This window comes from Gopherus evgoodei, chromosome 3, assembly GCF_007399415.2.
Source record: "Gopherus evgoodei ecotype Sinaloan lineage chromosome 3, rGopEvg1_v1.p, whole genome shotgun sequence".
NCBI lineage: Eukaryota > Metazoa > Chordata > Testudines > Testudinidae > Gopherus > Gopherus evgoodei.
The window spans coordinates 30,451,385-30,474,854 of NC_044324.1; the positions used below are offsets into that span (position 1 = coordinate 30,451,385).

General features: G+C 39.3%; 1 protein-coding gene across 15 annotated transcripts in view; it reads left to right on the forward strand.

Moving 5' to 3' along the window:
- Positions 1 to 1,683: 1,683 nt before the first annotated feature.
- Positions 1,684 to 23,470, forward strand: part of PUM2 (pumilio RNA binding family member 2) — a 144,165-nt gene continuing 122,378 nt past the window's right edge. For 5 of the 15 annotated variants that reach the window (XM_030555349.1, XM_030555357.1, XM_030555363.1 and 2 more), the window contains exons 1-3: positions 1,807 to 1,900; positions 5,267 to 5,512; positions 10,664 to 11,048. In XM_030555349.1, coding sequence (XP_030411209.1) covers positions 5,448 to 5,512; positions 10,664 to 11,048 — 450 coding nt within the window. In that variant the 5' untranslated portion in view covers positions 1,807 to 1,900; positions 5,267 to 5,447. Of the gene's footprint in view, positions 1,768 to 1,800; positions 1,901 to 2,560; positions 2,618 to 3,821; positions 3,961 to 5,266; positions 5,513 to 10,663; positions 11,049 to 23,470 lie in introns of those variants that run through there. The other 10 variants (XM_030555353.1, XM_030555358.1, XM_030555351.1 and 7 more) reach the window with 9 other exon arrangements.

Here is a 23,470-nt window from a genome sequence, read left to right on the forward strand (position 1 = left end):
GTTTGTTAATTGATTGCATTTATACATTTTTCTTCTCTTTATGTATTTTTTTTTAAATCCTCCAATACAAAGGACTAGTCAGACCAGGTAGAGATCACATATATTTCTGAAGCTTATGCTGATCAAAAAATACTTAGCACTTACAGAATATAGCACTTCTAAACATTTGACAAGCATTAGATAATCCTCACAAACACTATTGTGCAGTAGGCAAGTGGTATTTTCCCAATATTGCAAATGAAGAAACTGAAGGAGAGGTTAGCAGAATATTTTTTAAGTGATCACTAATTTTAGATGCCCAATATGAGATGCTGAGGGCCTGATTTTTCAGAGGTGCTGTACTTCAGCCAAAGTTCCCAAATCCTCTCAAAATCTGAGAATTGCCTGTAATTTATGCATGTTTGCCTATGGCCCCCAAGAGCTGTTTTGTTTCCTGGAAATGGCCCGAGCCTAGCTGTGCTTCTATTTTACTACCTTTCCCCTAGCTAGGCCTCCCTGCTTGGAGGGTAGTGCTTTGGAAACCACGGCATTGGTTCTATGCCACCTAGGAAATCTCCCTCAGCTGGGGAAATCCCCATGTAGCTGGTTAAACTGACTTTACAGCACTTGGCATCAGTAATAAGGTGGCATTTGGACTGGGATTTGGGGCCACTAGCAGTCATGTGAGTAATAGTTGAAAGATTGGATGTGTTGACATCCACCATTGGATTATCAATATGTTTTCAGTGCTTAAACAGGTTTCAGCTTTGTCAGGGATTGGCACTTCTCTGTTTTTTACTAGATTTTGTAAAATGCTATGTGTGTAGCTATAAAAGTGAGCTTTTTCCCCTGTATATTGATCTTTAAATTTCCAAGAACTCTCTGGGTTTGCTGCAGCTGATTATAGAATAGGCACACATATTCTTCTTCCATGGAGGCTGTACTCATTGTTCCTTTTTTATCTAAAAGTAGTTAGACAGAAAATATGTACTTGTTCAATGTGTATGGAAAAAATATTGCAAATATCAGTGAATCTTCTCTTTACTGATGTTTTGGTTAGATGGTCGATTTGATATATGGATCACATCTATGTGTGTCATGCTGCTTGAGATTACGGTGACCAGACAGCAAATGTGAAAAATTGGGACGGGGGTTAGGGCTAATAGGAGCCCATACAAGACCCAAAAATCGGGACTGTCCCTATAAAATCAGGACATCTGGTCACCCTACATGAGATGAAGAACTCGTAGTGAGATAAAATCATTTTTTTCTCATGGAACGATAAATTCAAAATGATTTGAGGACTGACCCATCAAAGCTGGTTTAGCCTCTACGGCAGTCGTACGACAGGGATTCACCCCTTGTAGCACAGCCTAGTCTTCTTTGGTGAGGTGTGGGTTTTCATTATTATTATTGTTGTTGTAATTAATGTCTTTCCTTCAATGACTACTTGCATCACTACCCGCGCACTCCAGCGGGAGCTGGATCACGCCCTAAAGCATTGTCCCATCCCACGCGGTGCAGTAGGATGGAACAATGAGGTGCTCAGAGTTCCGCGTTTGGAACATCGCCGCCACTACGACCTCCTCTCTTCTACAGCTCACGCAGGGCCGCTGGGAGGGAACATCAAAGCGCGCGCAGACGCCGCGCCAACGCCGGTGATTGGCGCGCGGCGGAAGGGCCTCGAGAGTTCCTGCTGCCCGCCCCTCCCCCGTCCCGGCCACAGCGCGCCTGTGCAGTGGGGGGTTGCTGCTCCGAGTGTGTGTGGGTCTCTCTCGCCATGTTGTTGTGAGTCTCTGGCGGCTGAGGTGGGGGGGAGGGGAGGAAGGAGAGACCCGGAGGTGGGGGCGGGCGGCGGGGACAGGGGTGTTCCAGGGCCCTGTCCGGCTCCGTTCCAGGGAGCAGCGCCGCCAGCCAGCCCGTGAGTATCTCCTGGGGCCGGGCTAGGCCAGGCCGCGGGGGAGCCCCCTTTTGTCTCGGGGGCCATGTTGTGTTTGGTAACCCGGCTGGTCGGGGCCTGGTCGAGGGTGGCTGCCCTCTCCCCTGCCTTTGTGCCTCTCTGCTTGGGCTCTCCTCCGGGCCGCTGTAGGGAGCAGCACAAAGGGGGTGGCGGTGAGGAGGGACGGGAGCGGAGGTGTGGGGGGGAACAAAGAGGGGGTATATAAGGGGGAGGGGCAGCCTGGGGAAAGGGGGTGTAAGAAGGAAGGGGTGTGTGTCTGGGAGAAGGAGGAGAGTGGGTATTGTGGTGGAGGGGAAGGTGTATGTTGTGGTTGGGGGAGTGTTGTTTGTGTGTGTGTGGGGGGGGGGGACTGCTATGTGACCCTTAAAGCACCTTAAGAATGCTAACAACACACACGCTTACTACGCTTTGGGTGAGGTGGGAGGAAAGACTTGGTGGGCAGTTTACGCCAAGGGACGTGATGGGATTTAGATAAAGAAGATTAATTCATGCCTGAAAAACAGATCTCTGGTGGGGAGGGGAAAGGTGGCAAGGAATTGGGAGAGCAGTTCTCACTGAAGGGCACAACTGAGATCAAGATATTTTGGAAATGTGAACAAGGTTTTTTCATTGCTTTCGTAGAATTTAAGGCCGGAAGGGACCAGTAGATCGTCTAGGCTGATCTGCTGTATATCACAGGTTATTATATTTCACCTGGTTACTAAGAATATCTAAGTCTTTTTTTTTTTTTAAAGGATGTGAGGGTAGGTAGGAAGGCTAAATGTGTATTTTATGGTTGATGCCACACAATGAAATGTTGGTTTTTATTTTTTTCTTTAATACACTATCTGCACACACAAAATCAGAGAAAACTTTATTGGAAAATATAACCATTGTCACAATATGGAGCAGTTCACATTTTTACTTGATTACTGATGATTATTTTTAAAAATTATCTTTCAGTAGTCATTATACAAGAGATTTTTTGGCTTTGTTGCTATGAAGTTTTGTGTGCACTTCACTTCTTACTTTCACAGAATTAACGACATAGTTTGGTGATACACGTTGAGCATTTTATACCCATCTGGTGTACTGAGCGCACACTACAAAGCAAGCAAAATATCAAAACACTAAAAAATATATTATCCTGTGGCACCTTATAGACTAACAGACGTTTTGGAGCATGAGCACATGCATCTGAGGAAATGGGTATTCACCCACCGAAAGCTCATGCTCCAAAACATCTGTTAGTCTATAAGGTGCCACAGGATTCTTTGCTGCTTTTACAGATCCAGACTAACACGGCTACCCCTCTGATAAAAAATATATTGTTTTACATGGTGGTGTGGTTTAGAGCTTTTATCAAGTGAATTTGCGATGTGTCATTACTACCAAGTGATAAAGGCATGCATGATTTTTATATATCACTGCAAATGAGTGCCTATAAAACCTTCATACCAAAAATTTGTGCATTCTCTATATGTTACATATTAACAAATGGTTTTTGGAAATGTGTGTCCTAATTATTTTATTGTGGTCCTTTTTGTGTCCCACAACTGAACAGTCAGTCTCTTTTTAATTATGATTCAAACTATGTAGGCCTTGGAGAGAGAGGAAAATGAAAACAAATACATTTTTGAAATCTCTAAATATACCTAAAATGCCCTTTTAAAAAAAAAAAAACATAGTGCTTTTAATTTTGATGTCCGGGGGTTTTAATGTCTGTATGCTTCTGGATCTTCCTGGGTTTAGAAACAGGTATTGTGCATATTGTTGGAAAGCTGGATCTCTCATTTTTGCTATGGTATAAAGAGGTGTTGGATCTTAAAACTTTTATTGGTCCATAACTGAATATTGTACCTTTGCAAATATTTTTTTGGTAGGTGAAGGTGGTGAGGAAATTAGGATGGGGGAAGATTGAATTCTGTGGCAGTTTTTGTTTGTTTTGTTTTTTAAACAAAACATCTGGCAGCTGCTGGAAAATGCTCAAGGGTTTGGAAAGTTAGTAGTAGTCCCAGAGGAGATCTAACGGGCAAATGCAGGTAAGGAGGTGCTTGATAAATGCAGTTTTATCACATGGTTCTTCAGTTTATTGCATGAATATCATCTATGTGTCTACATATGCTATTTTAATCTTTTTATAATTTTTCTTTCTGTTTTTTGGTGGGAGGGAAGCAATAGAATGGTGGCTAGGCAATTACAGTGATGAAAAGTGAGAAACAGTTATCCGTTGTAATGTTTATCAGTAGTGCAAAAATTTGGAGGTGTTTGACCAGGAAGAATGCAATTGACTTCCCTTAAATGTTAGCTGCAGTGAAATGTATTATAGCTAATACATTTTCACTGGTAGAGAGAAAAGATCATTTTTCCTTGTCCTGAGGAAAAAAATAAGTTTTAATGTAGGGTTGCAATATATATTTAAGATTGGTGTTTATTGCCTGATTGTAGTATATTAAACAATAAGTAGCTTCTTTCCCATTTGTTTATTTGTGCAAGAGAAATTCTGGACATATTGGGGGACAACATTAGCAGGGAGTTAGACTCATTCCCAGGTTTTCAAGTTAACTTAGTAGCATTTTTCCTGTTTTGCTCTTGTCCAGTTTTCTCCTTGTCTAGGTGTGCATGTATGTGTGTTCGAATACTGTGTGTACAGAACTTTCTAAAATGCTTTATCTTGAGAACTCAAGTCTCTTCTTTGTACAGTTGTTTCTGAAATGTTAAGAGATCACAAAAGCTGGGACCAGATGACATGGGATGTTTCACATAATTTCCCTGTTTTGTTAGTTTCCTCTGAAGTGTCTGGCACTGGCCACTATCGGAAGACAGGATACTGGGCTATAGGTGAACCATTGGTCTGACCCTGTATGGCCCTTCTTAAGAACATAAGTTGTTAGATGGACAATGGTTAACTTTCATTATTCCTATTCACATACATTGATGCCTTCTTTCTGGTGTACAGGATTATGTAAAGTGTCATTCTTGATTGCAGTAAAAATTCCTAAATATTATTCTTGGTGTTATGCTGAGGTATGAGGTGGTGAGGAAGTCTGCAATATTACTTTTTAAATGTAACAAAGATATTGGCACTTCTATTTTCTTCCCCTAAGAAAATATACCTTTCATTTCTAAATGAAAACTGCTAAAGTGACCATATAAGACAGCATGATGGATAGGTCATTTAGATACTAGTTGGGTTGTATAAGCTGTGTTCATAGGCATGAGATATACTATTTGCTCTTTCTGCTTCTGTTCTCTTTAAAAAGAAAAATTAGTTGAAAAATGCTTTCCTCATCCAGGGTGAAGTTTTTCCACCCATAACGCAACTATTTTCTTGCTTACTCTACACAGTGCAACCGTTCCAGCATTGTCACTAAACCAGTACCCAAAGTCTGGGAAATGGAATAAGAAGTCCATCACTGAAAGGCTTGTTTTCTCCTTCTGTAACAAGAAGTTAAGTTTGTGTAGTGCCTTTTAATAACAATGTTTCAAGGCACTTCCTGGTAATATAGTAGAAATACTATGCAGCTGTATGTTTATAAAAATACCTTCGGATTACACAAAGTATACTCAGGTTCTCTGTGTGATTTCGAATAGGTATGTATAAAATCTTTCCTTTCCGCTTATAGCTTGAGACTTTTTTATTTTACAGGAGGCCTTTGTTTATGTTCCCTTCAGAATTTGTCAGTATAGATCAGTTGGCAATATTTCCCAGTCTGGAGTGTGAGATATCTAGATGATGAATCAAAACCAGGTCTTATCTGTAGACGTATAATTAAGGTGTCCATTTTGTTATCTGTCAGTTGATATTGAGGCTCCGATGAATTATCCATTCTGGAAGTGGCTCTCGGAGAGCTAATATGTACATGTTGGAGACATGTTCCTGTGAAAGTTATGAGATGACCATCCTGGGTGTTGAGAGAGCAATATAAAGCTCTCTGAAGTGCAGCAGCTGCAAAATTATTGAATCCATGATATGTGCAGGACTCTTATCAAATAGAATTTGCAAGAATAATCCAAAACAGAATATTGTGACTTTGACACGCTCCGTGTTCAATATAAATAGAGTCCTACCAAATTGACGGCCATGAAAACTGTGTTGCAGACCATGAATCTGGTTTCTCCCCCATGAAACCTGGTCTTTTGTGTGCTCTTATCCATGGTATACAGATTTAATGGGGGAGACCAGCATTTCTCAAATTGGGGGTCCTGACCAAAAAAGGAGTTGCAGGGGTATCACAAGGTTATATTAGAGGGGGTTGTGGTATTGCCTCCCTTACTTTTGCACTGCCTTCAGAGCTGGGTATTTCCTTAGAGTGGCAGCTGTTGGCCAGGCACACAGCTCTGAAGACAGTGTCCAGCCGGCAGCAGTGCAGAAGTAAGGGTGGCTATACCATGCTACCCCTACTTCTGTGCTGCTGCCTTCAGAGCTGAGCAGCTGGAGAGTGGCAGCTGCTGACTGAGGAACCAGCTCTGCAGGCAGCAGTGCAGAAGTAAGGATGGCAATACCATACCCTGCCTTCCTTATTTTCGTGCTGCTGCTGGTGGCAGCTCTGCCTTCAGAACTGGGCTCCGAGCCAGCAGTCGCTGCTCTCCAGCTGCCCGGCTCTGAAGGCAGCACCACCGCCTGCAGCAGAGCAGAAATAAGGGTAGCAGTACCACCAACCCCTGCTCCCGCCCTCCACACACAATAACCTTGCAAACCCTCACAACTCCTTTTTGAGTCAGGCCCCTACAATTACAACACTGTGACATTTCAGATTTAAATAGCTGATATCATGAAATTTAGGATTTTTTAAATCCTGACTGTGAAATTGACCAAAATGCACTGTGAATTTGATAGGGCCCTAAATATAGATGGTCATATTAATATCACATATTGTAGCACAAATATATTTTAATCAACGTATATGATACTGTGATTTTTCCTTACAAATTGGAGTTGGTAATCTGTTGAAAATGTTGACAATTTCATCAAATATTTCCAAAGACAATTGGGCCTCAATTTACATGGTAGTTACTTTCTTGAAAAAAACTGTGCAAATAGGAATCGCTTTAAAAGCTACCAAAGGTGTGTGGGGAAATAAGGTTTTAGGTTCCAGGCTCACAAGATGACCTCCCTAATTTATCGAATACAGGTTTTAAATTAAAAAAAATAATAATGAAATTTAAACTTGCTATTAACCTTTACTGATGTTAAGGATGAGCTTGATATGATGATAATGCTGATGTTGTTAAAATTAGAACTCCGAGAGTTCATCTGGGATGTCTGGGGAGGCCAGGGCGTGTGGAACAGTAGCGTAGCCAGGACACGTGAGTGGGTGGGCATGACAGGAGAGAGAAGGCAGGAGGGATGGGGTCACAACTCATTGACCGTGCAAAACCGAAACTGTGCAAAAAAACCCCAAAACCATGTAAATTGAGGCCTGGACAGTCGGAACTCGATTTACACAGTATTTTTTTTGCACGATTTCAGTTATGCACAATCAAATTAATTGTAACCCTTTATTTTTGTACACGGTATGTATTCACTTTTATACAGTGCAGTACGGTCACCAAGAGGCGCAGGTCAGTGGCATAGCCAGGATGGGACACTTGGATGGGCCTTGACTTTGGCTGTGTGGGCAATGATGGATATGGGGGAGGGGAGGCTGCCTCCTTCTCCCCCTCCAGCTGGTCTTGCAGGGGATGATGGACGCTCTGGCTAGGGCACTGGCAATCCCAGGGGGGCACCCAGGGAGTGGAATTGGGGTGGAGGGGCTTACCCTGCTCCACCTGACACTCCTGCTGGGAAACAGGGTCGGGGGCTCGCCTATCGCCACCCAGCACTCCTGCTGGTGAGTGGGGTTGGGGCGCAGGGTCTTACCCCACTCACCCAGCACTCCTGCTGGGGAACAGGATCGGGTTGCGGGCTAGCCCCGTTCTGCCCACCAAGTGCTCCTGCTGGGGATCAGGGTTGGGGCGCAGGGGTTTACCCCACAACACCCAGCACTCTTGCTTCTCTGCCCCCGTCATGCCCGCCCACCCAAGTGTCCTGACCTGGCTATGTTACTGCTCTACACTCCCTGGCTTCCCCAGATGAACCCTTGGAGTTCTGACTTCAATAACATCAGCATTATCATCATATCAAGTTCATCCTTAACATCAATAAAGGTTAATAGCAATTTCATTAAAAAAAAATTAATTTTCAAACCTGTATTGGATAAATTAGGGAGGTCATCTTGTGACCCTGAAATCTAAACCCTTATTTCCCATAGACTCTTGGTATCTTTTAAAACAATTTCTATTTGCACAGTGTTTTTTCAAGAATGTAAGCACTGTGTAAATCAAGGCCCAGCTGTACGTCTACAATTTGACCAGTTCTGGTAAAGTTAAATTACTTCTCACTTTGCCAGTGCTAGAGAAGGTATTGGAGAAATGGACAGATACAAATTACTGCACTGACTGACTTTGTGTTTCCATTGTAAAAATCTTTGATTTTTCTCTCTCTGGGTGGGGAGAGGGGAACAAGGAGATGGTAAATGTTGACATAGAAAATCTCAGTCCAGAAACTACTTATTAAATGTGAGCTTCCTCACCCAACATTGATATGAGCATAAATGTTTGTTATAAGTGTACCAAACTCCTTTTTTTAATTTGGTTACTTGCTTGCTTTATTTATATATAAATAGTATACAAAACTTTAAGGTGGACTAAAGCCTGCTAGTTTTTTAAAAGGAAAAAAAGTGATGCTGAGGTTCAAATAGAGGCTACTATGCATGTATATTTAGTTTCTTGGAGCCATGTTGTGCAAATAATTAAATTTTCACAGTAAACATTTTAGCACAGAGCCACTTGGTATGACTTTTGTGAATGTTAGTTAAGAAAAATAAAACTTACACATTTTATATCACATTCATAATTTTTTTTTTAGGCATACTATTGTTAATGCATGGCTACCTTTCCAGTATAGTATATATTGCAAAATTCTTTGTTCTGTGAATATTGCATTGAGGGGTTTGTCATATTGTTGAGCTTGAAGAAGTCACAGAATTCATACCATGTTCGTGGAATGCCATTTCAGTGAAGTAAACAGCTATTGTTGTAATAATAAAACTATATCTAAGTAGCATTTTGTCTAAGAATGGCGATAAAACAATGCATATTCAGTTATAGCAAAAACCTCAATTCCACAGTATAGTATCATTTTTTTTGATGATGATGATTGTACATGGAGGAGGTGTTAACACTGGAAATAAAATATATGTATTTACAGAGGAATTAGAAGCAGTCATGATCTCTTATTGTACACAATTTTATACTTAAAAATTCCATTCTAGGCAAGGAACTTTCTGTGTGTGAGTTTTCCATTCTGGTTTTATACTGTTCCTCTTAAGTGATTATGGAAGGTATGAAACTTATTGTAAAGTTTCCAGACTGTACTTTAAAATGAAAATAACTGACCATTTTTGCAGGTGCCATAAATTATTACATTGTAGGATATTTTTGTCTTATATCTGTGTACTGCTCCTGGTCTCTCTGAATTTCATGTCACTTATTGCTGTACGATTGACAATACTCCTGATGAAATGGACAAAGTGGAAATCACGAAGTCAAAAAAATGCGTGATCACATTGCCCCCATCAGAGATTTTGGCAATAAAAACCAGAGCAGAGTCCATTCTATCAGATGAAGAATGGACTCTCCTGTGGTTTTTATTGCCAAAATCTCTGTGGGGGCAATGTGATCATACATTTTTTTTAACTTTGTGATTTCCACTTTGTCCACTTCATCATGAATATTTTCAGTCTTTCATCAATAAATGTGTGATTGTCAGTTATACTTATTTCAAGCCAAAAAGACAGTTGGCAGACTAATGAAATATTTCAGGTTCAGATTAAAATTGTGGTCAGTAGAAGGTCAAAATATACTGCCAGTTTGCTCATAGGTGTTTTTAATATGAAATTTGATATTAAAATCTTGCACAACCAGAACAACACTGAACATTTTTCACTTGTGACATATTTGCGTTGAGATTTAGAAGTTAGCCTTCCACACTACTTAGGTGAAAGTGCTTGTAGGCTATGAAAAACAAAGTTGGTAGCAGAAGGTATAGGGCAAGGTTTCTCAAACAGGGGTCACTGCTCATGCAGGGGAAAGCCCCTGGCGGGCTGAGCCGGTGTGTTTATCTGCCCTGCCCGCAGGTCTGGCTGATCGCTGTTCAGGGCCAGTGGGAGCTGCTGGAAGTGGCGCGGGCTGAGGAACTTACTGGCCGCCGCTTCCAGTAGCTCCCATTGGCCTGGAACAGTGATCCGCGGCCAGTGGGAGCCATGATTGGCTGGACATGTGGACAGGGCAGATAAACATACTGGCCTGGCCCGCCAGGGGCTTTCCCTACACAAGTGGCGACCGCTGTTTGAGAAACCCTGTTATAGGGCCAAATATGAAGGAATGTACGTGTCAATTGCTATTGTGTTTAAAAAAAAAAAAAAAAAATTTACTTCAGGATCTGAAATTATATTTTGATCAAGGATAGTTACATTAGTATGTTTGGTTCCATGCTATGTATTGTCTCAGACAACCCTGCCATCTTAAGTTGATAACAGTACTTTAAATTAATTAAATAGAAAAAGCTAAGCCAACATCTTTAACGAAGTACACTGTTCTTATATAGTCTGGATTTTTTTTTTAAATCCTGATTATAAGAACTGCATATTTAAAGACATTCATTGGAAAGCCTTTTATGTTATCAAGACTTTTTCTTTTTAGGTTTCTACGTGGAATGAGCATTCCATGTGTCCTTCTAGGCTTGAATGAAGTGGCCTGGCAGGAGACCAGAGGAATGATGCATGCGAACATTGGTCAGGAAGCCAGTGGGGTTGGAATAGGGGTTGCCCCAGCTGGAACAGTAGGTGGAGCAACAGCAGGGCCAGGGCCTGGAACTTCAGGGCCCAGTTCAGGTGGAAACAATCCTCACACCATCCCTACAGCTGCAGTGTCAGGTGCTTTCAATGTCCAGATACCCCTCAGTGGACGGTCTCAGGATGATGCCACAGTTGGATATTTCTTCCAGAGGCAGGCTGGTGAGCAGTTGAGTGGCTACTCCAGCAAACATCGCTGGCCCACAGGAGATAGCATTCATGTAGATCATTCGGTAGGTAGCTTTATTTGTTTTTTCATTCAAAAACTTCTCATGTTTTTTCTTAAATCCAGATCTTTCAGAAAGATATCCATGGTTTAAGCTAGTTTTTCTGTATCAATTATAGCTTCAAAGCATATAGTTTTCCATAATGTAAACCATTCAGTTTTTTGTTTGAGCAGTTAAACATATTAGTTTAATTATTCTATTGTAATACGTTAAGTGTTAATTAAAAAGTTGTTGGTTAAAGTAAATAAGCATTACTTTTCAAAGTATGTGTCTAGTTTTTTTCCAGGAACACTAACAAGTATTACTCATTAGATCTGAAATCAGATGGTAGCCATCTGTTATAGTTTGATAAAAGGCCAAATTACAACAGGCCTGATGAAAAGTAACATGGCTCTTGCACACAATCTTACTTGTTACACTTGCAGGTAAAAACTTGTATTATCAACACTATAAACAAGTAAGTAATAGAACTAAGCAAGGGGTAACTCTTGTTTAAACTTAACATTATACAATAGGTTGCTGCCTGATTCTTTTGTAGATAATGAAATGTAATTACCCACAAAGCGTCAAATAGCAAACACCTAGCTCCAAATGTGTAACTGCTATAGCTTTCTAATTTTTGTCGTTCAACATTTACTCTTGAAATTCAGAAAACAAAACGTTCTTTTATGAATCTGAGTTTGGCAAGTTAAAAGGTTCACTGGCAATTTCTTTCTTCCCAAACCCCAGGGGTGTGGGATATGTTCCAAGAAATACAGTAAAATGTAGGAAAATGAATATAACAGTTTTACCAACCTAAAAGTTCGGTTATCCTTATTTTTCTCATCCATTTGCTGCTCTTCTTTACCTTAATTTCTCTTGTCATTTTATTTCTTGGTTTTGTTTTTATTCTCCCTCCTTTCTCTTTCCTGTAATAGTAATTGCTGAGCAAAACCTCTCTTGTTCAGTACCTGCTTCTTTGTATTGTATAAAATATTATATTTAATATATTACTAAAATATAAATCTGGTCCCTTGCAATATTCTACTTGCCCACTTGGGGCAAGTAATTATTTTGAATGTCTGATAACGTAATAGCTTTTTTCCCATCATCATTGGCTTCATGGTAAATGGTGGGCAACTAGAGTGTGTGCCTAGGCTGATTGATTTTTATTACGGTTTTGCAAGGTGACACACTGTGTGTGTATTTATGTAATAAGCTGTTCTTAAACAAGTAAGAATAGGCATATCTTCTCTCCCATCCGGGGAGCAGAGAGAGATGCAGCTCAAATTAGCTTTGTGTAATAACACTATTTAGTTCTTCAGAGTATTGCCACCTCATCCAGGAGAGAACGGTAAATGTAAACATTTTATACCTAATGTGTTTTAAAAAGAGCTGCAAAAAAACCTAATTCTAGAAAATATTTTGTTTTATGAATCATAAAGAGCCACAAAGGGGAAGTTTATTTTACTTTTGTTTATTCACTTTTAATTGCTTGGGAGCAGTAATACTTTTCTAACCTATATAACTGAGTGATATCTCCTTTGTGTTCTGCCATTTTCACTGTTTTCCTTCTTTGATAGTCTAGAAAAATAGGAAATTGCCATGAAAGAACAGATCAATAGACTTCCCTAGTGTTGTTCTGTGTGCCTTAAAAGTTGCAGAGTGTTCTTTTTTTTGGCCACAATGCACACAGAACAGCTGCTTCTGGGGTGGGTACGTGAAGTCAGGAATTACATTCATATTTACCATCTTGTAAAGAGCCAGCACTCAGAGTGAGGTTCCAACAGACCTGGTACATCTAAAAGCTAAAATACACAGACTTTGAAAGTATTTAATTACCATTCCTTTCTACATGCATAGGTTAGGAAAAATCAGCACATTTGTTTGAAAGATGAAAGGGGTGGATGTTTTGACATGTTTGGAAAGAAGGACTGCATAGAAATGATGTTGGTAAAAATGACTCTGAAATCCAAAATGAGGAAATTTAAAATCTTTAGGTTCAGTGTGGATTACTTAAGCATACTGTAGCTGAGTCACAGAATGTGTGAATATGCCTAAATAAAAAAGGAAGCAGGAAGGAAAGAAAATAAGCAGTATGGATAAAAACAGTAAGGTTCAAGTTACAGAAAGTGGAAACATGGCTCAAGTGAAGCCAGTAGAAAGGAGCACAAACTATTACAGGTAAAATACAAAATGGAAACTAGCAAACTTGGGAGAAATTTTCATAGAATCATAGAACTGGAAGGGACCTCAAGAGGTCCAGTCCAGTCCAGTCCCCTGTGCTCAAGGCAGGACTAAGTATTATCTAGACTAGGGGTTCTCAGACTTTTGTACTGGAGACCCCTTTCACATAGCAAGCCTTTGAGTGTGACCTCACTTATACATTAAAAACACTTTTTAATATATTTAACGCCATTATAAATGCTGGAGGCAAAACGGGGTTTGAGGTGGAGACCAACAGCTCGTGACCCCCAGTGTTGTTATAACCTTGCAGCCCCCTAAGGAGTCACGACTCCCAGTTTGAGAATCCCTGATTTAGACCATCCCTGACAGGTGTTCGTCCAACCTGCTCTTAAAAATCCCCAATGATGGAGATTCCACAACCTCCCTAGGCAATTTATTCCAGTGCTTAACCAGTCTGACAGGAAGTTTTTCCTAATGTCCAACCTGAACCTCTCTTGCTGCAATTTAAGCCCATTATTTCTTGTCCTTTCTTCGGAGGTTAAGAAGAACAATTTTTCTCCCTCCTCCTTGTAACAATCAGTCTTCCCTCATAGGTCATGTTGTCTAGACCACTAATCATTTTTGTTGCTCTTCTCTGGACTTTCTCCAGTTTGTCCACATCTTTCCTGAAATGTGGCACCCAGAATACTCTGGTTGCAGCCTAATCAACATGGAGTAGAGCGGAAGAATTACTTCTTGTGTCTTGCTTACAATACTCCTGCTAATACATTCCAGAAGGATGTTTGCTTTTTTTGCAACATAGTTGCACTGTTGACTCATATTTAGTTTGTGATCCACTATGACCCCCAGATCCCTTTCTGCAGTATTCCTTCCTAGGCAGTCATTTCCCATTTTGTATGTGTGCAACTGATTGTTCCTTCATAAGTGGAGTACTTTGCATTTGTTCTTATTGAATTTCATCCCATTTACTTCAGATCATTTCTCCAGCTTGTCCAGATCATTGTGAATTTTAATCCTATCCTCCAAAGCACTTGCAGCCCCTCCCATCTTAGTATTGTCTGCAAACTTTATAATTGTACTCTCTATGCCATTATCTAAATCATTGAGGAAGATATTGAACAAAACCGGATCCAGAACCGATCCCTGCAGGACCCACTCGTTATGCCCTTCCATCTTGACTGTGAACCACTGATAACTACTCTCTGGGAATGATTTTCCAACCAGTTAGGCACCCACCTTGTAGTAGCTCCATCTAGGTTGCATTTTCCTAGTTTTTTTTATGAGAAGATCATGCAAGACAGTATCAAAAGCCTTACTAAAGTCAAGATATATCACATCTACTGCTTCCCCCCTTTCCACAAGGCTTGTTTCCCTGTCGAAGAAAGCTATCAGGTTGGTTTGATATTTGTTCTTGACAAATTCATGCTGACTGTTGTTTATCACCTTATTATCTTCTTAGTGTTTGCAAAGTGATTGCTTAATTATTTGCTCCATTGTCTTTCCGGGTACAGAAGTTAAGCTGAGTGGTCTGTAATTTCCAAGGCTATCCTTATTTCACTTTTTATAGATGGGCACTATATTTGCACTTTTCCAGTCTTCTGGAATGTCTCCCATCTTCCATGACTTTTCAAAGGTAATTGCTAATGGCTCAGATATTTCCTCAGTCAACTCCCCGAATATTCTAGGATGCATTTCATCAGGTCCTGGTGATATGAAGACATATAAGTAATTTTTGACTTGTTCCTTCTCTATTTTAGACTCTGATCCTACCTCATTATCACTGTCGTTCACTATCTTAGACGTCCACTCTAGTCAGATACAAAGCAAATATCAAGAACTTTCTGAATACTAGAAGTAAGAACATTGCAAGAGGACTCGTGAGTTGAGGGACAATTATGGAGATCAAGGACCTTGCAGAAAAGCTAACATTTTCATATCACTCTTCACCCAAAGAATATTAATGGGTCATACATACTGGATGTACTGATTTTCAGACAATAAAGATAGCATTGTTAGTGACTGAGTCAGGAAAGGAGACACTGGAATACATTGATTAAAGAGCAACAAGTCGCCTTGGCTGTATGGTATTTTTCCCATGTATTCTGAATGAATTTGAAAATGAAGTGACTGAACTGCTAATACAAATATCAGTCTGTGACTAAAATCAGCTAATATTGCAGAGTACTGGAGGATATCAAATGTACATATCTTTAAAAAGCTAAAAGGCACATGGGCAAATCCTGGGAATTGCAGACACAGTGAGCCTTACTTCAGTAGCAAAAAAATTGATTTTAATTATAATTTTAAAATAGAATTATAAAACAGGTGAGCATGAGACAGTAGAGACAAATCAATACATCTTTTCTAAAGGAAAATTGGTTTTAATTTACTAAAATTCTTTGAGTTTGTCAAACAAATAGTGGATAAAGAACAACTGTTGTTCTGCCCCTTTGTCAAAATTCCTTATAAGAGATTACTAAGGAAACTACATCTCATCCCCTAACTACTTAAAAACTTTAGTGGATTGGAAGCAACTCAAAAGTTAGAAATAAATAGTAGGAATAAAGGATCAATTTCTAACATGACAAAAGGTTAACTGGAGTACTCTGGAGTTCCATAGTAGGGCTGATGTTTAATGTACTAAACATCTGGAAACCAGTATGAACAGTGAAATGGAAAAACTTGCAGATGGCATAGTTATTTCAGTTAAGACTTGACAAGAGAGGAACTTCAGAGAAGACAGAATAAAATTAGGTGAATGGGAAGCACAACTGTAGATGAAAATTCCTTGACAAGTGTAAAATGACATGCTTTGGAACAAATAATTTGAATTACATGTATTACTGGGTTCTAAACTAACCATTCTGGCAAAAGATTTTGATATTGTAGTCAGTTCAGTTTTGTAATGGCAGTGAAAAGAAAAACGAAGAAAATGCATAGCATAGAAAACTTTACTGAAAATATTATGCCATTTATATTAGTTGATAGTACACCTTCACTTAAACTTGTGTTAAATTCTGGTTGTCTCATTACAGAAGATCTGTTAGACGTAGAAGAGCTCAAAAGACAGGTAACAAATTGTTAGAGACGTGGAAAGACTTCCATATGAAGATAATGAAAAGAGATTGGGACTACTTTGTTTACAAAGAGGACACTGCGGTATACAAAATAGCATTGCATAAGTAGGATAAACAGGTGAATAGGAGCACCTGTTCTTATAAGAACTGAGGGGACATTCAGTACAATTGAAAAGCAGTGCATTTAAAATTGATTAATCTGTAAAAATCATTGCCGTAAGATATTGTTGAATCCTAGAGCACGGTGTGACTCAAACAGAACATCCAGCATTATAGTCTTTTAAAATGTATATAGAGATATAAACCTCATGCTTCAGTGCTTAATCCAGACAACAAACTGACAAAATTAGGAAGAAACTTCCCTGCTCTTAATTCTAGAATTGCCCACGACAGGATTTCTTGCATTTTCCTCTGACTTATTTATTATTGGTGGCCATTAGACAGGCTACTGGACTATATGGACCACTGGTCTGATCCTGTACAGCAATGTCTGTTTTTCCCAGCTCTGAAAAAGACTGTAGAGCAAGAGAGGGTGAGTCAGCAGTGGGGGGAGGACACCTACCCTCTGGCATCATCCCTTCATCAGCCCTACAGAGATTTTTAAGGGTAAATTAGTGGTCACCATTAACTTTTATATCAATTCTCTATGTTTAGTGGAGAATCCTCTAGGACCTGAGAAGTGGGTGACTCTGTGAAAGTTTAGAGACACATGGTGTCTCTGGCACTCTGAGTGCAGGAAGTGGGGGCCCGCAAGGATTTTAAAAATTAATACTTGCCACTCCACGCTTGTATTAAACTCCCAAGGTTACAGCTTCTCTCTGACCTTGGCTTGGTAAACGTTGCCATCACCCAAATGCAAAAAACTCCTTTGAACCCAGGAGAGAGCACTTGAAAATTCCTCCCGATGGGGTACCCTGAAGCCCTTTCACGCCCCACTCTGGGAAAGAGCTGAGAAAGAAAACAAAGGAGATTAGCTGTGGCTATCGGCTAATCAAACAACATGCACAAACCTCTTAGGACTCCAAAAATCCAATCCTGTTGTTAAAAAAAGTAAATGCTCTTAAAACAAAAAGAGAGAAAATATATCTGGAACATGGGCATTTGCTAGATTTTAAAAGAGCAATTCCAAAAATTAAGCACCCAAACTAGCTTGCCTGGGGGTTCAGCTTAAAGGTTACAAGTAAACAAAAGCATCAGGAGTAGCACAGAGGAGATCCACAAGCCAAAATAAGAAATGAGCCTGATAGCGTCTAAACATTCCCTATCCAAATTATTCCTTCTAGGTATGGAAAATACTTTTTCATACCTAGTTCAAACCTTATACAGCATTACTGATCTGTCCCTGCAGCCCCAAGAACAACCACAGACAAAGGGAAAGTTTTTCCCATTTAAAAAAGTTCTAGCCTTCCCATTGGCTTTTTTGGTCAGGTGCCCCCCATCTTTTCTTTTACCTATGGGCTTGTTAACCCTTTACAGGTAAAGCAAGCAAGGAACAGACACCAAGAGGGATTTTACAGCTAACTGGATGGCTGGGTGTCCATAAGGGAGTTATCCCCTTCAGTTATCACACATGGTCTTTTCAGAGGTCTCAAGATCTTCACAGATCTTAGACAAAGCAGATATTAGTGAATTTTGGTGAAAGAATGCCAAGGAAATACTGCAGTTACAATAAAGACTACCAGAAGCCTCTTATAATAAACAGCAGTATTGTCAACAAGAGAATGTAAATGATTACACTATTATATAAAGCCTTAGGTTACTCCAACGGCACCTCACTATCTATCTCATTTTGGGCATGTTTCTTCTATTAGAATTTACGAACTATTGGAGAAGGTGCAGAGAGCAGCTACTACATAAATTTATCAAAAATAGGACAGAGTCTTAGTTATCATGACAGGTTGAAAAGCTTATTTTCTGTACAAGATGGAGGAGAAGTTGCTAGTCATCTATTGCAGTATGTAGGTACGTAAAAGGGATCGCAAAAACATCAGTAATTTGGAATGAATTAGTCCAAAGAAAATATTCATTCTACGCTGTCAGAAGAAGCTACTCCTGTTAAAAGTGAGACTATATATATATTCAGTAGTCTCTAAATCCAAGTGCTTAAGTGACTTCCACCAGTTCACTGGTGTGACTTTCTTTAAAACATCATCAGCAGACATATATTTCTTGACTGATTCGCCCTTAGCTCCAAAGTTTATTATAGTTAGCATTATGGAGGGATGATTGTTGGATGTCCATGTCATCGCCAGCTCCTCTTCTTCAGCAGTTAAGGTTTGACCCTGGTACTGAATATTTGCAAGAAAATGAGCTGGAGATAGTGCTTATCCCATTCTTTTTTTTAATGCTTGTAATATAACTCTGTCATTGTGTTACCGAAATATTGGGTCTGCCTAGGTGAGAGCCAATAACAGCCTGACAGGGATAAGGAAAGATGCTTTATTTATTTAGGGGCTGCGGTGAAGCGAGGAAGAGGGGCTAAACACCCCGGTGGCGCCGCTTCTGGTTCGCCGCAGCCATCCGGAGTCTGATGTCCAAGCTAGGAGAGTCCCATCTGGGTCACCAGAAACTGTTACCGAAATATCAGGTCTGCCTAGTTGAGAGCTAATAACAACATGACAGGGATAAGGAAAGATGCTTTATATTGCAGAAGAAAGGAGAGCCCGGCATCTTGGTACAAAGACTTTGCCGTATACAAACTTTACAAACTTTTTATACACTTTTAGACAAAGACTCTTGTATGTTAACATTTGATTGGTAGATGTTAAACCTCACATTTTTGTTATTTGGTTAGTAAAAACTGGTTTGAAGCAAGTTTTTTTTGCTTTGAGGCAGAAGAGAAAAGATAGTTTAAAAGTTTAGGTTACCGTGTACATGAGGCTTTTGCTTTCCCCTACTAGCTGCTTGTAAGCTGTTAAGGGGGGCTACCAGTAACTTTCACAATTGCATATTTCTCTTCTTAAGGTCTCACTCAGTTCCTTCCAGATTTCAACAGTGTCAGCAGTAAAACAGCTGTTTGTTCAAGGCTGCAGAAATAGGCTTCAGGGTACTCAGCATGTGTTCAACATTTCTCTTAAGCCCAGTGTTGAGAACTTGGGCTGTGACAGTGCCATCTATTTTTTGACCATTTTGTTCACAAACTGTCATCACGTTAGGTCAGTTGTTGATATAGTACTCAAAACAGTCCACTATTGAGTTCCATCGCACATCTTGAGGGAAAGTTAGCTTAGTGTTTTAGAACAGCTGCTGCAAAGTGATTGTTAAAGAAGTATTTTGCAATTTCAACATTAGCCTTTATTTCTGGAACACTGAAGTCTTTGATTAGGAGGTGCATCAAATGAGCACTGCAACTGTATGTTACTAGCTTCTTATCTTGGATACATTTGCAGTATTGTCTGTGACCAAGCTGTGTACTAGACATTTGAATTTTTTTTCACAGTTTGTTGTAACTTTTACTGCTACTTCATGTAAGTATTCTGCTGTGTGTGCATTTCCTGATGTATCAATTGTTTCTGTAAAGAAGACATTCCTTTCTTCTGTTGTCACACAAGCACATATAGCAGGATCATTGTGGACATTGCTCCACCCATCAAGACTCAAGTTAACAATTTTACCCTCTAGACCTTTTGCACACTGCTCAATTTCTTTTTCATACACTTTACCCAGCAATTTGCTTGCAACATCTGCTCTGTTGGGTGGACTGTATCCTGGTCTTAATTACTGAACCATGTTAATGAAGTGTGGTTCCCAGTCATACAGAAAGAAGAGTTTGTTGCATAAAGAAACGGGGCCATTTTTTCATCAATTACCTCATTTTGTAATCTGCTGGTTCTTATCACAAACTTATCTATGGCTGTTTCTGGATGATGGAGATTTTTTCTTTCTTTTTGCTACAGGCTATATACTGTGGCTATGTGACATATATAATGTGACTGAAACACTATCTTTGGCAGATATCTATGAAAGTATAGAAAACGATGGTGATCTTGAAGGTGGATAGTCGTCAGAATCCTATATGTCAAGGATGGATTCTCCTAAACAAAAGTCAATGCAGTTACTTAATTATTACAACCATACTGCTCATTTAGTATTACTCATTGCATTCACTGACACTCACTGCTACTTTAAAGGTGAAATTGTAAAAGGAAGATCTCCCTATTTCAGCTATTTATTTTTCTCACAACTGCGTCTAAAATGATAGTGCCATAGAGTAACAACTGTATTTTTTGCTCAAACATGAACATTCAAGAATAGTCTAGAAAGAAGACAGGCAGTCTTTAAGAAACAAGTATGAAATAAAAAGTTTACCAACCTGAAGGTCCTGCATCTCATCCCGCCCCCAACAATCTTCTATTCATTGAGCTTTTTGGAACTTCGCACTTTAAGAGAGAGGTAAGGGATTAACTCTGTGTACATAAATTTGTGGAGGGGCAATAGGGTTGAGGTCTGTTGTTTCTCACCTCTATTATTTATTTATTTAAAAACATACTCTGAAGGTATCTTCTAGACTGACCACTGAGTATCATTGGGTAGATAGAAATAAATAAACTATACAGAAGCCCCTGGAATGCCACAGGGTTGGGTCCCTAATCCATGAACTATTGGAACTCCTTTAGAAAACTTTTCTAAAACATTGCATGAATATATATTCTCATACTATAGAATTAGAATTTATAATCCCTATTCCATGAGATATCTTTAAGCTATTTTCAGATAAATTTTCCTCAAAAAGCATTTTATCAAAATCTGATTTAAGTAAAAAAAAAAACAGATTTTTATCCACCTGAGGGCAATACATGCTAGCCTTAACCACTTCGCTTCAAGTAATAACTAATATTAGACATCGACATTACATGTAAAACGTTTTAAAATACAGTAAAAAAGAGAATCAGATTGAGTTTCACTTGCTTAATGTGATTGGTAGACCTGCCTGTAGTTCATGATCTTGTTCCAATCTGGATCACCATATGAAAGTGCTGCCCATATATCAGGTTCATTGTTGAGTTGGTTTCTTTTGTTTTTGTTTTAATATTCTTTGAAAACGCTTATCCAAAACAATGACAAATTTAATGACTTGTGACGTGTTTTGAATGTGCTATCACAGGTGAATTGCAGTAGCTCTTTTTCTTGCTCAGGTGTCAAGTTTGTTCCATTATTGATTCAGATTTTTGAAAGTTAAAAATTTTTCACCCAATGCTTTTCCTTCAAATTTTCAAACCTATCTGCCGGGAAGTAGCGACTAAACTTGTCAGAGCAGCAAGATGTAACTGTGTGACACTGCTGTTTTCATTTCATTCACTTTTTCTTCATTGATGCTGTTCTGCTCAGCGTATTGTAACACTGTTGGTAATATGTAGTAGCTTGGATGATTACTTTTCAGTTGTGTTTGCCACAGTGCTAATGACTTTTGGGATGCTTTTATCTATTCAGTGTCTAAACAAATCATTGCCTCTTCCTTGTAACTTCGAATTCAGGTTTTTTTTTAATTGAGAAAAGTCAGCTAGAGAGGACAACTTTATTAACCAACTGTCATCATCAAACAAATTTGCCACGTTAGACTGTTTCAGGAATGCGAGTCACATTTTTCTGGTAGAGGAGTTTGTACACCCTTGTAAACAAGCACTCTGCCCCATGACAGCCACCATTCTTAGGTGTGAAACAGTAAATTTCTGAGCATAATGCTTTAAAAAGCCTGCTCTTCAGGAAGCGTCCTTTAATTAAACTAACAATTTTCACTGCTTCCTTTAGTACAACCATGTTATCAGGGAAATACTCTTTGATGCCAAAGCTGTGTGGTGAATGAAACAATGATTCCAAACATCATTACCAGCTGCCTCGGATATTTTTTTCACAACTCTATTTCTACCTGTTCTATTTGCTGCACCATCACTTGTAATTCCTTTGCAATTAGCTCAGTCCAACTTGTATTTTCTAGTTATGCAGTCATGCAGTGCTCTGAATATCTCTGCTCCTCTTGAATTTGTTGGTAAAGTCAGACAGCATAGCAAATCGTCCATAAAGTCATTTTCCACAATTTTAAATATCTGTACTCCCATCAAGTTGGATGGTAAAATCCCCAGCTGACTATAACTGAAGAATAAGCTGGCCTTCCAAATGCTCTGCAATATCGTATATTCGCCGAGACATTGTGTTAGCACCGAGAGGAATAAGTCTCAGTTTTTCAGCAGCCTTCTCGTAGAAAATTGTACATATCATATCAAGAGATACTGGAAGAATAAGTGTTTTGGCAGCTGTGTGGACCATTTTCTCTCTTGCTGCATGGCATGCCACCAGATATGATGCCAGTTGAGCCAAGAACTTGGGCTGATAACTTTAATTCCCGTTTCTTCAGTTGGTAATATTCAAGAGGCTTATCTATGAGTTCCATGTGTTTTTGTTTCTAAATGTCTTTTTAACTTTGACCGTTTTATACTCTTGTTTGCAAGCATCTTGCTTCAAACAACACACTCGGGCTTTGGATTCTGGTTTGCACTCGCACGGTTAATGAAACCATATTTTAAAAAAGCAACATTATACTGCCTCGTCCACAATTTGATTTTCTTTTTAGGTGACTCAGATCAGGTTGACATAGCGGAAATCTGTCTGTTATTACTAGAAATTTATGTTGCAGACGATGTACTTATACTTGTATTTTCATTTTCAGATGTAGATGGATTTGATTGTGTTTCCAAACATTTTTCTTATTACAAAATGATCCATTTTTCAGGATGAAGGTTGTTGATTAAGCCTCACAACTTGAGTCTCCACAACATTAACAAAACTAACAGTGTGTAGAAAGCAGTCCCATTAGGTGATTACAACGTAGACATTTTGAATGTATATGTGTGTAGTGTGTAAGAAATTCTGCAAACAAGTAAATTTTACCGGAAATAAGTAAAATGTCCGACACTTAAATCATAATGTTGTTTTAAAATTGTAATGAAAGGCATTTTAAGAGATCATAACGCTTTAAATTTGCAAATGACCCAATGTCTAATATTTTGCAGCCACAGTATTGGGTAGTGATCTGTTCTTTGAAAACCAGTGATCTAGTGTAACCCGCTGCCAAGATGCAGGGTTTGTTGTCTAAACCATCCAAGACAGATGGTATCCAGCCTCCTTTGGAAAACCATATCTGAAGTGTTTTTAAAGTTTAATAACTAGCTGGTACAGTGGGTGGCAGCC